At 43.6% G+C, this 19105-nt stretch overlaps 1 protein-coding gene across 1 annotated transcript in view; it reads left to right on the top strand.

Moving 5' to 3' along the window:
* The window catches only part of LOC137097890 (protein flightless-1 homolog), a 53017-nt gene that overhangs the window by 15439 nt on the left and 18473 nt on the right, over positions 1-19105 (top strand). The window contains exons 8-20 of the mRNA XM_067473262.1: positions 1045-1220; positions 1364-1521; positions 4050-4134; positions 6974-7121; positions 7552-7685; positions 10799-11011; positions 12142-12321; positions 14980-15062; positions 15152-15226; positions 16909-16992; positions 17320-17491; positions 18461-18565; positions 18820-19011. Coding sequence (XP_067329363.1) covers positions 1045-1220; positions 1364-1521; positions 4050-4134; positions 6974-7121; positions 7552-7685; positions 10799-11011; positions 12142-12321; positions 14980-15062; positions 15152-15226; positions 16909-16992; positions 17320-17491; positions 18461-18565; positions 18820-19011 — 1805 coding nt within the window. The remainder of the gene's footprint in view (positions 1-1044; positions 1221-1363; positions 1522-4049; positions 4135-6973; positions 7122-7551; positions 7686-10798; positions 11012-12141; positions 12322-14979; positions 15063-15151; positions 15227-16908; positions 16993-17319; positions 17492-18460; positions 18566-18819; positions 19012-19105) is intronic.

The following is a 19105-nucleotide window of genomic DNA, read 5'->3' as shown; positions in this document are numbered from 1 at the left end:
GAAAACCTCCAGAGAATGAGACTCGAATCATTATTATCAAAGATAACTGTTATAGCATCCTATAGTTGGAAAAAACCCCATTCCCACCCAGGCCAATCATAAAGTAAAACACTATCCAATCCCTCCTGACAGATGGCCATCTAACTGCTTGAAAATCTCCAGAGAATGAGACTCAATCATTATTATTATTATAGCAAGTTAATAGTTGGAAAAAAAACCCCCAAGGCTTATCCAGGCCAGCTATGAAGAAAAACACCATCCAATCCCTCCCAACAGATGGCCATCTAACTGCTTGAAAACCTCCAGAGAAGGAGACGCAATCATTATTATTATCAAAGTTAATTGTTATAGAATCCTAGAGTTGGAATAAACCCCAAGGCCCATTCAGGCCAACCATAAAGTAAATCGTGAACTGATCCCTCCCGACAGAGGGCCATCAAAATCTTCAGAGAATGAGACTGGAAAACCTCCAGAGAATGAGACTCAATCATTATTATCATCAAAGTTAATTATTATAGAATCCTAGAGTTAGAAAAATCCCCAAGGCCCATCCAGGCCAACAATAAAGTAAACATCAACTGATCCCTCCCGACAGATGGCCATCTAACTGCTTGAAAACCTCCAGAGAATGAGACTCGATCATTATTATTATCAAAGATAATTGTTATAGAAACCTAGAGTTGGAAAAAAAACCCAAAGCCCATCCAGGCCAACCATAAAGTAAAACACCAACTGATCCCTCCCGACAGATCCCTCCCGACAGATCCCTCCCGACAGATCTAGCTGCTTGAAAACCTCCAAAGAAGGAAGGAGTCTCCACCAGTCTCTATTTCTGTGGATTGGCTTTTTAGCTTCGGCATCACACTGTTGGCTCATGTTCAGCTTGTGGCTCTACTAATACTCTAGATCCCTTTTGCATGGACTGTTTCCAAGCTAGATGTGGAAAGAACTGGCTTGGAAAGCAGCAAAGGTGTCTTTATTTTCTCACCTGTAGCCGTAGGTGTCTCAAGTGTGCTCTCTGCCTCTTTTCCCCTTTCCTTACAGACGTGGACCTCTCCTGCAACGAACTGACCCGGGTCCCTGAGTGCCTTTACACTTTGTCCAACCTCCGCCGCCTGAACCTGAGCACCAACCAAATTTCAGAGCTGTCCCTCTGCATCGACCAGTGGACTCACCTGGAGACCCTCAACCTGTCCAGGAACCAGCTCACCTCTTTGCCGGTAAGCGGAGCCCTTCATCCGCGGAAGGGACAATGCCAGGATGATGGGCCTGGGAGTGAGGGCCCACCGTCGGCAAATCGAGCCTCTGAAGAAGCGACGGAGCAGACCCTCGTTTTAATCCTCACCTTTTCCCACACCTGCAGTCTGCCATTTGCAAGCTCACCAAGCTGAAGAAGCTCTACCTGAACTCCAACAAGCTGGACTTCGATGGCATCCCCTCCGGCATCGGGAAGCTGGCCAACCTGGAGGAGTTCATGGCCGCCAACAATAACCTGGAGCTCGTTCCGGAAAGTCTGTGCAGGTAAAGCCCCCTTTCCATGTGCAGGTAAAGCCCTCCTTCAACTCTGCAGGTAAAGCCCCTTCACATATCCAGGTAAAGCTTTCCTTCACCTGTGTAGGTAAACCTCTCTTTACCTGTGCAGGTAAAAACCCTCTTTTACCTGTGCAGGTAAAACACTCTTTTGCCTGTGGAGATGAAGCCCTCCTTTACCTGTGCAGGAAAACCCTGCATTTACTGGTGCAGGTAAACCCTGTTACCTGTTTAGATAAAATCCTCTTTTGCCTTTGGAGATGAAGACCTCCTTTACCTGTGCAGGTAAAACCCACTTTTACCTGTGGAGATGAAGTTCACCTTTACCTGTGCAGGTAAACCTCATTACCAGTTTAGGTAAGACCCTCTTTTACCTGTAGAGATGAAGCCCTCCTTTATCTGTGCAGGTAAACCCCCTTTACCTGTGTAGGTTAAACCTTCTTTGACCTTTAGAGATGAAGCCCTCCTTTACCTGTGCAGGTGAACCCTGCAGGTAAACCCTGCAGGGTTTACAGGTGCAGGTAAACCCTGTTACCTGTTTAGGTAAGAGCATATTTTACCTGCAGAGATGATGCCCTCCTTTACCTGTGCAGGTAAACCCCTTTACCTGTGCAGGTAAAAACCTGTTCACCATCTGTGGAGATTGTCCTCCTTTAGCTGTGCAGGTAAACCCTGTTACCTGTTTAAGTAAGACCCTCTTTTACCTACAGAGATTGGGCCTCTCCTTTACCTGTGTAGGTTAAACCCTCTTTTACCTGTGGAGATGAAGTTCTCCTTTACCTGTGCAGGATAAAGGATAAATCTCGCGTTTATCGTGCAGATAAACCCCATTACATGTTCAGGTAAGACCCTTTTTTATCTGTGGAAATTAAACCCTCCTTTACCTATGCAGGTAAACCCCCTTTACTTGTGTAGGTTAAACCCTCTTTTACCTGTGGAGATGAAGTTCTTCTTTACCTGTGCAGGTAAACTCCATTACATGTTCAGGTAAGACCCTCTTTTATCTGTGGAAATGAAGCCCTCCTTTACCTGTGCAGGTAAACCCCCTTTACCTGTGTAGGTTAAACCCTCCTTTACCTGCAGAGATGAAGCCTGCCTTTACCTGTTAAGGCAAACCCTACTTTTACCGATGTAGGTAATACCCTTTTACCTGTGCAGGTAAAACCATATTTTACCTGTGGAGGTAAAGTCCTCCTTTACCTGTGCAAGTAAAGCCGTCCAACAAGAGTCGGACCCTCTCCAAAAGCAGCTGCTTCTTTATCCACGGAAAGAACTCTGCAGTCTCCAAATATTGGTTTCAAGATACTCAAAAGTTGGGTCTTTTATTGGGTTAAATCACACACAACCTCTGAGGATGCCTGCCATAGGTGTAGGTGAAACATCAGGAGAGAATGCTTCTGGAACATGGCCAGCCAGCCCGGAAAACTCACAGCAACCCTGTGATTTCAGCCACAAAAGCTTTCAACAGCACATATATTGTATTGTTTTAGCACTGTTTACTGTTTTGAGTTTCCTTTATGAGAGAAAAAGCAACTGATGATGATGATGATGATGACGATGATGACGATGACGGAATCAACCTTAAAACTGGGTTGGCAAAGCAACTCCTGCTGGTAGCAGAATAATAATAACAAAAACAACAACAACAACAATAGTCTTGAAATTGAGTTGGCAAAACAACTCCCGCTGGCAACATCATAATTAATATTGTACTATAATACTACATAATATAATAAATGTATTATAATATAATATATATTATATTATCATACTATAGAATAGATTATAATACTATATAAGATACTAAATATTATACTATATAATGCAATGCATATTATACTATAATACTGTATAATATAATAAATATATGATATGTCATACATATTATAATGCTATGTAATATAATAAATATTATATAATGTTTTTATATCTGTAATAAGAGCTTTCTCCACAGACGCTTGTCAATGCAAGTAAATATCAGAGCATGGCAGTACCCATGAACTCGTATACATAATGATGATGATCATTATTATTGGGGACAACCTTGAAACTAGGTTACCAAAACAATTTCCATTTGCAACTGCATAATAAATTGACTTCAGCCAGCATTTACTAACTAATGAGAGTTTTCCCTGTCAGTTACTGTCAGTGCAGGCAAATATTACTGTGGCCAGAGCATGGCAACACCCATAGACCAGTATCCATATGCATAGCTGTCGGAAGTAGACATGCATCATAAATGGAGGAGAGGCAAATGTGTCAAGCCTCAAATATACATGGCAAGAGTGTCTTAGGGCTGTTCAGCAGTGGAACTCTCTGCATCGAATGGTGGAAGCTCCTTCCTTGGAGGCTGTTAAGCAGAGACTAGATGGCCATCTGTTGGGAGTGCTTTGATTGCGCTTTTCCTACATGAAGGCAGAAGGAGGTTGGACTAGATGGCCTTAGGGGTCCCTTCCAGCTCTGTAAGCCTATGATTCTATAATTCAATTATCTCTCTCTCTCTCTCTCTCTCTCCATAGGTGCGCAAAACTGAAGAAGCTGGTTCTGAACAAGAACCGCCTGGTCACTTTGCCGGAAGCCGTCCATTTCCTGATAGACATTGAGGTGGGACTTCTGGGGTCTTGCAGAATAATTTACAATCTGATAGGGTTTGCTTGGGTTTGTTTACTTTTAGTCTGATGGGTAGCCAAGATATGTGTGATTTAGATATCCGTTCCTGGCCGCTTGGGATATAGAGTAGATTAGGGGATAAAAGTGTCAAGTATAGAATCTGTAGTCAGACGAAGCAATGTTGGAATTGAGTCAAGACTTCATCTCAGGTCCCTGGAAGCCTTGCTATGTGAGATTTGGACTAGGCTGAAACCTGGTCATTGAGTGACCTTGGTCAAGAAGTCACACTCTCTCAGCCTCGGAATAAAGCAAATACGGTCAAGAGAATCCAATAAAAGGATTGTCATGCTCTTGGCAACTTCCTTGTCATTCTGGGATTTAATCTCGATTCTCGACCCACTCTCTAAGATCCTGAATATTCTTTCAATCCTCGAATTGCTCCCAAACTACCAGATAGGTTGAGTATCCCTTATGCAAAAGTATTTTGCAATATTTCCATATAGATCATGAGATATATCTGGGAGAGGGGGCCCAAGGCTCAACACTAATACATGATATGCATAAATAGAATATGCATAATAATTTTGTGTACGGAACGAAGTGTGTATACATTGAACCATCAGATATCTGTTGAACTCCAGGTCAGGAAGCCCTCTGACTTTAAACACTACACAGCTGAGTAAAATGCAAGCAGTTTATTGAAGACTAGCCGTCCCATGCCACGCGTTGCTGTGGCCCACATGGGGGTTCTGTGTGGGACTTTTGGCCCAATTCTATCGTTGGTGGTGTTCAGAATGCTCTGTGATGGTAGGTGAACTATAAATCCCAGCAACTACAACTCTCAAATGTCAAGATTCTATTTTCCCCAAACTCTACCAGTGTTCACATTTGGGCATATTGAGTATTCTTGTAGAGCTTGGTCCAGATCCATCCTTGTTTGAGTCCACAGTGATCTTTGGATGTAGGTGAACTACAACTCCAAAACCAAAGGACACTGCCCACCAAACACTTCCAGTATTTTCTCTTGGTCATGGGAGTTCTGTGTGCGAAGTTTGGTTCAATTCCATCATTGGTGGGGTTCAGAATGTTATTTGATTGTAGGTGAACTATAAATCCCAGCAACTACAACTCCCAAATGACAAAATCAATTTTTTTGAGTGAAGGACATACATTGGGTTGTTAGGTGTTTTGTGTTCAAATTTGGTGTCAATTCGTCCAGTGGTTTTTGAGTTTTGTTAATCTCAGAAACGAACATTACATTTTTATTTATATAGATCATCAAAAGCAACAGCAGTAAAAGCAATCCACAAAAATAGGTAAATCTAATTAGGTAGAAAGATAGATAGGAACAAATAGTCCAGGCAATTAGTCCATCAAAGTTCATGAAAACAAACACTGGAAGTTCCAAGGCAAAATCCCAAAACTTGAGCATGAATCAAACAAGACACTTCAGCATGGAAATTACAAGGCACTTCATACAAGAATCTATCCAAGGCAAGGCTTCCAGGGACCTGAGATGAAGTCTTGACTCAATTTCAACATTGCTTCGTCTGACTACAGATTCTATACTTGACACTTTTATCCCCTAATTTACTCTATATCCCAAGCGGCCAGGAATGGATTTCTTCTCAGCCTTGAATCTGCTATCAATCTCTCCTGCAATCTGGCAGAGCACCTGAGAGCTTGGGGTTTGTTTTGGTTTGTTTTGGTTTTTTTGCTGACTGAAATCTCCTATCTACTGGCGCATTAATTTCTGCAGCTGGCCCAGGTGCCGAGCCTTTCTCAAGGAATTCTCTGGTAGCAATTCAGGCCCAGGGAACAGACCATCATCCCCAAACCCTTCAGGAACATTCCCATCAGAAAATTCACATTGAACAGGAATCTCATTGTCATTCTCTGCATCTAGAGCAACCTCATCATTAGACACACGAACGTCATTGTCCCTCCCAACATCCAGAGAACCCTGATCATTAGACACAATCAGAGGCTGGACTCCCAACAATATCATTGTCTCAGTTTCGGAGCATTTTGGATGTTTGGAAAAGGGACACTCAACTTGTGCTGCTACACCTCCAAAAATAACATTTTATTTATTGTGAGAGTTGCCATTTTTTCTTCTGAGGCTGAAAGAGTGTGACTTGCCCAATGGGTTCTATGACGGAGCAGGGATTTGAACTGAGTCTCTCGGCATCACATAAGTAAGCTATGATGCCATTCTTGCTTTAGGAAATACATTCAGAGTGACTTTGTCATCATTGCCTTCTTTTGAAATATTCTTAGTACATAGACAGAGTGGTAATTGTATTGTTGAAGGCTTTAGAAGCATTCTCTCCTGATGTTTCGCCTGCATCTATGGCAAGCATCCTCAGAGGTTGTGAGGTCTGTTGGAAACTAGGAAAATGGGGTTTATATATCTGTGGAAAGTCCAGGGTGGGAGAAAGAACTCTTGTCTGTTGGAGCTCGGTGTGAATCTTTCAATTTGCCACCTTGATTAGCATTTGATAGCCTGACAGTTTTTAGGTGTGACTTGTTACTGCCTGGAGGAATCCTTTGTTGAGAGGTGATTAGCTGTTCCTGATTGTTTCTTGTCTGGAGTTCTCCTGTGTTTGAGTTTTGTTCTTTATTTACTGTTAAAATTTTAGAATTTCTTAATACTCTAAAATTATAAAAGTAAATAAAGTACAAAACTTTTTTCCCATTAATACTCTTAATTACTGAATGTTTGCAATGCCAAAGTTATGTTAATTAGCTGCGCAGAAATTGCTTACCCCCCTCCCCCCCCCCCCACCTTCGTGGGGTGAAGCCCTATAATGGTGTTCTTTCCTTTTGTTAGGTCTTGGATGTCCGTGAAAACCCCAACTTGGTCATGCCCCCCAAACCGGTGGACCGGACCTCGGAATGGTACAACATCGACTTCTCGCTCCAAAACCAGCTGCGCCTGGCGGGCGCCTCTCCTGCGACTGTAGCGGCTGCTGCCGGGGGTGAGTTCTTCAACTTATCATTTGTTTAGGGCAGTGGTTACCAACTTTTTTTTTTCACCAGGGACCATCTTGACCAGGGACCGCTTTCCGACATTAATTTTTGGTCAACTTTAAATTTGGTTTGGTTATTTGGGGTGCAGATTCAGAAAATTGCATTGAATAGACCACATCAGCTCTAGTTTCTGATACAGAACATATGCCATCCGGATGTGACATCATTTTTACCTTTTCAATAAAGATGTAGTGTAGTTATTTCCAATCATAGAATCATAGAATCCTAGAGTTGGAAGAGACCTTATGGGCCATGCAGTCCAACCCCCTGCCAAGAAGCAGGAATATTGCCTTCAAATAGGTTATGGAAGTTCCGATAGAAATACGGTATCTATCAATCTACGTTGTCCTTATTTTTTTTCCTTTTTGGGGCCTGCAGGGAGCAGCCCCCGAGACCCTTTGGCCCGGAAGATGCGCTTGCGACGACGTAAGGATTCCACGCAGGACGACCAGGCCAAGCAGGTTCTCAAGGGCATGTCGGACGTGGCGCAGGAGAAGAACAAGAAGATGGAGGTGAGGAAAGGGTACAAAGGGGGGACCCCCACAGCATCGCACATTCAGACATGCGTCACCCAGAATTCTAATTTTAAGCCTGTAACTCCCTTACTTTCCTAGTAGTTAATTACGAAGATCCATGACCTTTCTTCCATTGAACTACTAGGATTCCTTACTCTTCCTTTATTGAACTACTAGACACCCTGGCCATCCTCCCATTGAACTACTAGGATCCCTGACCCTTCCTCCATCCAAATACTAGGATCCCTGACCCTTCCTCCATCCAAATACTAGGATCCCTGACCCTTCCTCCATCCAAATACTAGGATCCTTGACCCTTCCTCCATCCAAATACTAGGATCCCTGACCCTTCCTCCATCCAAATACTAGGATCCCTGACCCTTCCTCCATCCAAATACTAGGATCCTTGACCCTTCCTCCATCCAAATACTAGGATCCCTGACCCTTCCTCCATCCAAATACTAGGATCCCTGACCCTTCCTCCATCCAAATACTAGGATCCTTGACCCTTCCTCCATCCAAATACTAGGATCCCTGACCCTTCCTCCATCCAAATACTAGGATCCCTGACCCTTCCTCCATCCAAATACTAGGATCCCTGACCCTTCCTCCATCCAAATACTAGGATCCCTGACCCTTCCTCCATCCAAATACTAGGATCCCTGACCCTTCCTCCATCCAAATACTAGGATCCTTGACCCTTCCTCCATCCAAATACTAGGATCCCTGACCCTTCCTCCATCCAAATACTAGGATCCCTGACCCTTCCTCCATCCAAATACTAGGATCCTTGACCCTTCCTCCATCCAAATACTAGGATCCCTGACCCTTCCTCCATCCAAATACTAGGATCCCTGACCCTTCCTCCATCCAAATACTAGGATCCTTGACCCTTCCTCCATCCAAATACTAGGATCCCTGACCCTTCCTCCATCCAAATACTAGGATCCCTGACCCTTCCTCCATCCAAATACTAGGATCCCTGACCCTTCCTCCATCCAAATACTAGGATCCCTGACCCTTCCTCCATCCAAATACTAGGATCCTTGACCCTTCCTCCATCCAAATACTAGGATCCCTGACCCTTCCTCCATCCAAATACTAGGATCCTTGACCCTTCCTCCATCCAAATACTAGGATCCCTGACCCTTCCTCCATCCAAATACTAGGATCCCTGACCCTTCCTCCAACCAAATACTAGGATCCTTGACCCTTCCTCCATCCAAATACTAGGATCCCTGACCCTTCCTCCATCCAAATACTAGGATCCTTGACCCTTCCTCCATCCAAATACTAGGATCCTTGACCCTTCCTCCATCCAAATACTAGGATCCCTGACCCTTCCTCCATCCAAATACTAGGATCCTTGACCCTTCCTCCATCCAAATACTAGGATCCCTGACCCTTCCTCCATCCAAATACTAGGATCCCTGACCCTTCCTCCATCCAAATACTAGGATCCTTGACCCTTCCTCCATCCAAATACTAGGATCCCTGACCCTTCCTCCATCCAAATACTAGGATCCCTGACCCTTCCTCCATCCAAATACTAGGATCCCTGACCCTTCCTCCATCCAAATACTAGGATCCCTGACCCTTCCTCCATCCAAATACTAGGATCCTTGACCCTTCCTCCATCCAAATACTAGGATCCCTGACCCTTCCTCCATCCAAATACTAGGATCCTTGACCCTTCCTCCATCCAAATACTAGGATCCCTGACCCTTCCTCCATCCAAATACTAGGATCCCTGACCCTTCCTCCAACCAAATACTAGGATCCTTGACCCTTCCTCCATCCAAATACTAGGATCCCTGACCCTTCCTCCATCCAAATACTAGGATCCTTGACCCTTCCTCCATCCAAATACTAGGATCCCTGACCCTTCCTCCATCCAAATACTAGGATCCCTGACCCTTCCTCCATCCAAATACTAGGATCCCTGACCCTTCCTCCATTCAAATACTAGGATCCCTGACCCTTCCTCCATCCAAATACTAGGATCCTTGACCCTTCCTCCATCCAAATACTAGGATCCTTGACCCTTCCTCCATCCAAATACTAGGATCCCTGACCCTTCCTCCATCCAAATACTAGGATCCCTGACCCTTCCGCCATCCAAATACTAGGATCCCTGACCCTTCCTCCATCCAAATACTAGGATCCTTGACCCTTCCTCCATCCAAATACTAGGATCCTTGATCCTTCCTCCATCCAAATACTAGGATCCTTGACCCTTCCTCCATCCAAATACTAGGATCCCTGACCCTTCCTCCATCCAAATACTAGGATCCCTGACCCTTCCTCCATCCAAATACTAGGATCCTTGACCCTTCCTCCATCCAAATACTAGGATCCCTGACCCTTCCTCCATCCAAATACTAGGATCCTTGACCCTTCATCCAAATACTAGGATCCCTGACCCTTCCTCCATCCAAATACTAGGATCCTTGACCCTTCCTCCATCCAAATACTAGGATCCTTGATCCTTCCTCCATCCAAATACTAGGATCCTTGACCCTTCCTCCATCCAAATACTAGGATCCCTGACCCTTCCTCCATCCAAATACTAGGATCCCTGACCCTTCCTCCATCCAAATACTAGGATCCTTGACCCTTCCTCCATCCAAATACTAGGATCCCTGACCCTTCCTCCATCCAAATACTAGGATCCTTGACCCTTCATCCAAATACTAGGATCCCTGACCCTTCCTCCATCCAAATACTAGGATCCCTGACCCTTCCTCCATCCAAATACTAGGATCCTTGACCCTTCCTCCATCCAAATACTAGGATCCTTGATCCTTCCTCCATCCAAATACTAGGATCCTTGACCCTTCCTCCATCCAAATACTAGGATCCCTGACCCTTCCTCCATCCAAATACTAGGATCCCTGACCCTTCCTCCATCCAAATACTAGGATCCTTGACCCTTCCTCCATCCAAATACTAGGATCCCTGACCCTTCCTCCATCCAAATACTAGGATCCTTGACCCTTCATCCAAATACTAGGATCCCTGACCCTTCCTCCATCCAAATACTAGGATCCCTAGCTCGCCTTTCATTCAGTCACTTGGATCTCTCGCTTCACCTTCCTCTTCCTCTTCAGGAGAACGGAGACTTGAAGTACACAGACCTGAAGACCCGCCGCTGGGACCAGAGCCTGGAGAAGCCGCACCTCAACTACTCAGAGTTCTTCACCGAAGACGTGGGGCAGCTCCCGGGCCTCACCGTCTGGCAGATCGAGAACTTCGTGCCCACTATGGTGGACGAGGCCTTCCACGGGAAGTTCTACGAGGCCGACTGCTACATCGTCCTGAAGGTGAGCGGAACATGACTCATGCTTTCAGGCTCTCTCCTTTCCCCAGATCTGATCCTATCTAAACCCTGACCTTTTGGGGTCCCCCAAACATATGTAACAAAATTTGAAAAACTTTCTGTTCCTGGTTTGAAACAGTATTACTGTATATACTCAAATATAAGCCTAGTTTTTCAGTCCTTTTTTTAGGCTGAAAAAGTCTCCCTCGGCTTATACTCGAGTCAAGGTTTTTTATTATTTTACTCTATTATTATTATTATTATTATTATTATTATTATTATTACATTAATCATTTTACTCTATTATTATTACATTTATTATTTTATTCTTTATTATTGTTATTATTACATTTATTATTTTACTCTATTATTATTGCATTAATCATTTTACTCTATTATTATTACATTTATTATTTTATTCTTTATTATAGTTATTATTACATTTATTATTTTACTCTATTATTATTACATTAATCATTTTATTATTATTACATTTATTATTTTATTCTTTATTATTTTTATTATTATATTTATTATTTTACTCTATTATTACATTAATCATTTTACTCTATTATTATGACATTTATTATTTTATTCTTTATTATTGTTATTATTACATTTATTATTTTACTCTATTATTATTGGAAGGATATGTAAACACATTTACACTGAAGAAGGTTAGAATAATGTTTTAATCAGAGGACAGACTTAGCTTATTTATTCAAAAACATTTAACCTACCAATGCCTCAATTAAGGCAATTTTATTGGTATCTATTTTTATTTTGGAATATACCAGTAGCTGCTGCATTTCCCACCCTCGGTTTATACTCGAGTCAATCCGTTTTCCCAGTTTTTTGTTGTAAAATGAGGTGCCTCGGCTTATATTCGGGTCGGCTTATATTCGGGATTCAGAATGCTCTTTGATTGTAGGTGAACTACAAATCCCAGCAACTACAACTCCCAAATTACAAAATCAATTTTTTTGAGTGAAGGACATACATTGGGTTGTTAGGTGTATTGGGTCAATTCGTCCAGTGGTTTTTGAGTTCTGTTAATTCCACAAACAAACATTACATTTTTTATTTATATAGAATAATAATAACAATAATAATAATAACACGTTCCCTCCCCAGACCTTTCTCGATGCCAATGGCTCCTTAAATTGGGAGATCTACTATTGGATCGGCCAGGAAGCCTCGCTGGACAAGAAGGCCTGTTCGGCCATCCATGCGGTCAACCTGCGCAATTACTTGGGGGCCGAGTCCCGCTGCAACCGGGAGGAGATGGGGGACGAAAGTGACGAGTTCAGCCAGGTGAGCAGACCCCCATTTCATATTCTTAGTATCATTTTTTAATAGTTTTTGAGTTAGGAATTATCTTTGGGGCCTTTAAAAATATTAAAATGGTTCTATTCTTTTTGAAGTTTTTTTTTTCCTTGGATCAAAAATTGATAGATGGCCAAACTCCAACATCTCTGAGTCTCTTTTAAGAGAGAAAAAGTGGGAGATATATAGTAATAATAATAATAATAATTCCATAAAAGTAATAATATAATAATAAAAGCAATAATTATAACACAATAATAAAATTAATAGTTATAATACAATAACAAAATTAAAAATTATAATACAAAATTTATAAGAAGAAGAAAAGTAAGGTAAAGGTTTTCCACGTGACATTGTGTCCAACTCTGCTCATCTCAATTTCTAAGCTGAAGAGCCGGTGTTGTCCATAGACATCTCCAAGGTCATGTGGCCGGCATGGAGCGCCATTAACTTTCCACCATCGTTGGAGTGGTATCTTTTGATCTACTCACATTTACATGTTTCCGAAATGCTAGATTGTCAGAAGCTGGGGCTAACAGTGGGAGCTCACCCTGCTCCCCGAATTCGAACTGCCAACCTTTTGGTTAGCAAGTTCAGCAGCTCAGCGGTTTAACCCGCTGTGCCACCAGGGGCCCCAATAATAATAATAAATTCACAACATAATAACAACAATAATTATAATAATTATCATAATCAGTTGAAACATTCACACCTAGCTCCAGCACAGAAGAGTGCTTTGTCTCACCCTGGTCATTCCACAGATATATAAACCCTTTTTCCTAGTTCCAACAGACCTCACTACCTCTGAGGATGCTTGCCATAGATGCAGGCGAAATGTCAGGAGAGAATGCCTCTAGACCATGGCCATATAGCCCGAAAAAACCTACAACAACCCACTATCATAATATAATAATAGAATTAATAACTGTAGCAATAAAATTAAGAGTTATAATAGAATGATAAATACAACAATAATAAAATTAAGAATTATAATGCAGTAATCAAATTAACAGTGTAATAATAATAATACAATGTTTTATCAGTTCTCTTAGAAATTGCAGAGCATTATTTCTGTAATAATAATAATAATAATAATAAAACTTTATACCCCCTCCATCTCCCTCAGGGGGACTCGGTGCGGTTTACATGAGGCCACACCCATCAGTACAGTGCACACAATATAACCCAAGCATAGCAAAACCAGAAAATAAAATACATAAAATGCAAAACCAATATAATAAGCAACACAACAATATAAAATCAAACATTAAAACACAAAAAGTTTCTGGTTTGTTGTAGGTTTTGTTTCAACTGACCACCTTGATTAGCATATAATGGCCTGACAGTGCCTGGAGCAAACTTTTGTTGAGAAGTGATTAGATGTCCTTGTTTGTTTTTTCTCTGTTGTTGTGCTATTGTAATTTTAGAGTTTTTTTTAATACTGGTAGCCAGATTTTGTTCATTTTCATGGCTACCAGTATTAAAAAAAACTCTAAAATTACACAGCACAACAACAGAGAGGAAACAAACAAGGACATCCAATCACCTCTCAACAAAAGTTTGCTCCAGGCACTGTCAAGCCATTATATGCTAATCAAGGTGGTCAGTTGAAACATTCACACCTGGCTCCAACAGACAAGAGTTCTTTGTCCCACCCTGGTCATTCCACAGATATATTAAACCCTTTTTCCTAGTTCCAACAGACCTCACTACCTCTGAGGATGCTTGCCATAGATGCAGGCGAAACGTCAGGAGAGAATGCCTCTAGACCATGGCCATATAGCACGAAAAAACCTACAACAGCCCATTGATTCCGGCCATGAAAGCCTTCAACAATACACAAAAAGTTTCACTGGGCAGGGCCAAATTCAAGGATAAAATTTTAAAACACTGGGAGATAGGACAATGTAAATTATTGGGAGGAGGATCCGGGGATGAGGAAGGATTTAATTTTTAAAAATGGTAAAAATAAATCGAACGAACAGAAACAAAACCTCATGCAATAATAACATATACACCAAATAAAATAGGAGCTGCGGTGGCGCATTGGGTTAAACCCTTGTGCTGACTGAACTGATGCCGTTTGAATCCGCAAGACGGGGTGAGCTCCCATCTGTCAGCTCCAGCTTCTCGTGTGGGGACACGAGACAAGCCTCCTACAGGATGGTAACACATCCGGGCATCCCCTGGGCAATGTCCTTGCAGACTGCCAATTCTCTCACACCAGAAGCGACTTGACACGATAAAAAAAAAAACCAAATAAAATATATTAAAATTATTTCCTCTTTATTTTTTATCCTATTTTATTTTATTTTCCTTTGTCGATTTCTCACGATTTTTTTCTTACCTCTTTCGTAGTAGCTCATTTCCTACTTTTCTATATTCTCCACAATATTCCCCCACTTTCCCTGTAATAAAATATTCTTTCAATAAAAATTAATTAGCAAAAAAAAATTATTTCCCAGTTATACCAACTGAAAGTATATAGCTTTATATATCATTGTGACTCCCTCTGACTTAGATTAAAATAAATGACTTTATCTCTATCGTTTACTGAAAGTATATAGTTCTATTTATCATTATGACTGCCTCTGACTTAGATGAAAATAAATGAGCTTATCCTTATGGCTTGCGGGTGGCTTACAGGTCTTCGATCATGAGATTTCCTATATCGAAGGAGGGACGGCCAGTGGCTTCTACACTGTCGAGGATCTCCATTATGTCAGCAGGTAAGTACGTTCCCAGTGGATTCCCCTCATTTACCTCCAATATTTACTCTACTTCCAGCTCCAATCTAAAAACCTTGGTTTCAATGCAGGCTCTATCGGGTTTACGGCAAGAAGAACATCAAGCTGGAGCCGGTGCCGCTGAAAGGCACCTCCTTAGATCCAAGGTAAATATGTCGGAACCCCTTTGGATGTGTAGTTCCAACCAGTGTGTGGATATGAGAGAAGAGAGAGATCTTCTTTTCCAATTCTAAGACATTACGAGCCTGAGTGGTCGTCTGTCGAGAGGGCTTTGATGGTGTCTTCCTTCCTGGCAGAAAGGGGTTGGACTGGATGACCTTTGGGGTCCCTTTCAACCATAGTGGAATATGCTTCTGCTTGGGAGTCCCATGGAGTCTCCTTCTCTGGAGGTTTCCAAACAGAGGGTAAATGGCCATCTGTCGAGGGGGTTTTGATGGGGTCTTCCTTCCTGGCGGAGGTTGGACTTGGATGACTTTTAGTGTCCCTTCCAACCCTAGTGGAATATGCTTCTGCTTCGGAGTCCAGTGGAGTCTTTCCAAGAAAAGACTAAATGGCCATCTGTCGAGGGGGCTTTGATGGTGTCTTCCTACCTGGCAGAAGGGAGTTCGACTGGATGACCTTTGGAGTCCCTTCCAACCCTAGTGGAATATGCTTATGTTTGGGAGTCCAGTGGAGTCTCCTTCTCTGGAGGTTTCCAAACAGAGGCTAAATGACCATCTGTCGAGGGGGTTTTGATGGTGTCTTCCTTCCTTGCAGAAATGGGTTGGACTGGATGACCTTTGGGGTCCCTTCCAACCCTAGTGGAATATGCTTCTGCTTGGAAGTCCAGTGTAGGCTCCTTATCTGGAGGTTTCCAAGAAGAAGCTAAATGGCCATCTGTCGAGGAGGGTTTGATGGGGTCTTCCTTCCTGATGGAGGTTGGACTGAATGACCTTTGGTGTCCTTTCCAACCCTTGTGGAATATGCTTCTGCTTCGGAATCCAGTGTAGTCTCCTTCTTCGGAGGTTTCCAAGAAAAGACTAAATGGCCATCTGCCAAGGGGGCTTTGATGGTGTCTTCCTGGCAGCAGTTGGTTGGACTGGATGACCTCTGGGGTCCCTTCCAACCCTAGTGGAATATGCTTCTGCTTGGGAATCCAGTGTAGTCTCCTTCTCTGGAGGTTTCCAAGAAAAGACTAAATGGCCGTCTGTTGAGAGGGCTTTGATGGTGTCTTCCTTCCTAGCAGAAGGGGGTTGGACTGGATGACCTTTGGGGTCTGTTTGGGAGTCCAGTGGAGGCTCCTTCTATGGAGGTTTCCAGGAAAAGACTAAATGGCCATCTGTGTCTTCCTTCCTGGCAGAAGGGGGTTGGACTGGATGACCTTTGGGGTCCCTTCCAACCCTAGTGGACTATGCTTCTGCTTGGGAATCCAGTGGAGTCTCCTCTGGAGGTTTCCAAGAAGAAGCTAAATGACCATCTGTCAAGAGGGGTTCGATGGTGTCTTCCTTCCTTGCAGAAGGGGGTTGGGCTGGATGACCTTTGGGGTCCCTTCCATCCCTAGTGGAATATGCTTGTGCTTGGGAGTCCAGTGTAGTCTCCTTCTCTGGAGGTTTCCAAGAAAAGACTAAATGGCCATCTGTCAAGGGGGCTTTGATGGTGTCTTCCTACCTGGCAGAAGGGGGTTGGACTGGATGGCCCTTGGAGCCCCTCCCAACTCTAGGATTCTATGAGACAGTATGGCCATCTGTCAGGAGGGGTTTTATGGTGTGCTCCTTTATGGCAGACGGGGTTGTACTGGATGGCCTTTGGGGGTCCTTTCGAATGCGCTTCTCACCCATGTCTCTGGTAGGTTTGCCTTCCTCTTGGACCACGGCCTTGAGATCTACGTCTGGAGGGGAGGACAAGCTACATTGAGTGCCACCACCAAAGCCAGGTATGTACAGCCCAAACTCTAAGGAGGGCAAGGCGGTTTAGGGCTGGGATTGACTGCCGGGATTGGGGCCACCCTTGGAGACTGGTTGACCCAAAGAGCTGTTTCCAGCTCACAATGCCATCCCTCTCAAGCCTTATATAGCTTCTTAAAGGGCCATAGCTCCCTATATGACATCTTGGCATTTTTCAAACTGGGAACAGATTTTTTTTGTGATTGATTAACAGTTGGGTAACTCAGTGGGGTGAACTGGGTTGATATAGGTCTACCTACGGCAATTGATTATGGTTTCCCCCCGTCAATCATTCCACCGTTTTCCTCTCTTTTCAGGCTCTTTGCAGAGAAGATCAACAAGAACGAGCGGAAGGGCAAAGCGGAGATTGTGCTCCTGACCCAGACGCAAGAGACCCCCGAGTTTTGGGAGGTCCTTGGGGGGCCGCCGGAGGAGATCAAGGCCAACGTCCCGGAGGACTTCCGGGCCCCCAGGCCCAAGCTCTACAAGGTCCAGAAAGGGACGGGATCAGTTCAGAGCTCAAGGGGGCTTCCGTTCAGGATTCATAGAATCATAGAGTTGGAAGAGACCTCAAGAATCAATTAGTCCAACCCCCTTCTCCTTCATGCAAGAAAAGCGCAATCAAAGCCCTCCCGACAGATGCTCCCATCCAGCTTTTGCTTAAAAGCCTCCAAAGAAGGAGCTCTCAGTTAAGCAGCACCTGGATCAGTATACCCCTCTGGAGGTTGCAAAACAAATTGCCATCTGTCAGGAGGGCTTTGATGGTGTCTTACTTTACGGCAGACCATCTGCCAGGAGGGCTTTGATTATGTGTTCCTTTATGGCATGCCATCTGTCAGGAGGGCTTTGTTGGTGTCTTACTTTACGGCAGACCATCTGTCAGAAGGGCTTTGATGGTGTCTTCCTTTACAGCAATCCATCTGTCAGGAGGGCTTTGATTATGTGTTCCTTTATGGCAGGCCACCTGTCAGGAGGGCTTTGTTGGTGTCATCCTTTATGGCAGAAAAGGGTTGGGCGGGTTGACCCTTGGGTTCTCTTCCAGTTCTAAGAGTCTATGAGGCTGTGGTTATCTGTCGGGAGAGCTTTGATGGGGTTGTCCTTTACTGCAGAAGAGAGTTGGACTGGGTGTCCTTTGGGGTCCCTTCCAATCCTAGTGGAATATGCTTCTGCTTGGGAGTCCAGTGGAGTCTCCTTCTCTGGAGGTTTTCAAAAAGAGGCTATATGGCCCTCTATCGAGAGGGCTTTGGTGATGTCTTCCTGCTTAATAGAATGGAGTTGGACCAGATGGCCCTTAGGGTCCCAACACTGGGATTCTATGAGGCTGAATGGCCAACTGACGGGCGGGGGGGAGGGGAGGGGGCTTTGTTAGTGCCTTCCTTAATGGCAGAAGGGGGTTGGACTGGATGTCCTTTGGGGGTCCCTTCTGCCTCTAAGGGGTCTCCTTCTCTTCCTGGGCAGGTTGGCTTGGGGTTGGGCTACCTAGAATTGCCCCAGATCAACTACAAACTCTCCGTCGAACACAAAAAGAGGCCGAAGGTGGACCTGTTGCCGGAGATGAGGCTGGTAAGGCAAGAGGGAGGGAGGGTTTCATTGCTTATGTGTTTACAAAAAAGCTAGAGCTGAATTATTATTGTTATTGTTATTATTTATCGTTATTGTTACAGTGTAGTGCCAGATTATTATTATTATTATTATTATTATTATTATTCTCATTATTATTATTATTATTATTATTTATTGTCATATATTATTATTATTTATTGTTATATTTATTATTATTATTATTATTATTTATTGTCATTCTCTTTTCCCCGCAGCTCCAGAGCCTCTTGGACACCAAGTCGGTCTACATCCTGGACTGCTGGTCGGACGTCTTCATCTGGATCGGGCGCAAGTCTCCCCGCCTGGTGCGTGCGGCTGCGCTGAAGCTGGGCCAGGAGCTCTGCAGCATGCTCCACCGCCCCAAACACGCCATGGTCCTCCGCAACCTGGAGGGTACCGAGTGCCAGGTGAGGCATCGCAGGCCACCAAGGAATAGTAAAATATTTATTTGTTTACAGTATTTATATTCCGCTCTTCTCACCCCACAGGCGTCTCAGGGCG

Source organism: Anolis sagrei, chromosome X, assembly GCF_037176765.1.
Source record: "Anolis sagrei isolate rAnoSag1 chromosome X, rAnoSag1.mat, whole genome shotgun sequence".
NCBI lineage: Eukaryota > Metazoa > Chordata > Lepidosauria > Squamata > Dactyloidae > Anolis > Anolis sagrei.
The sequence above is the reverse complement of the archived record's forward strand: the minus strand, read 5'-3'. Positions and strand labels throughout refer to the sequence as shown.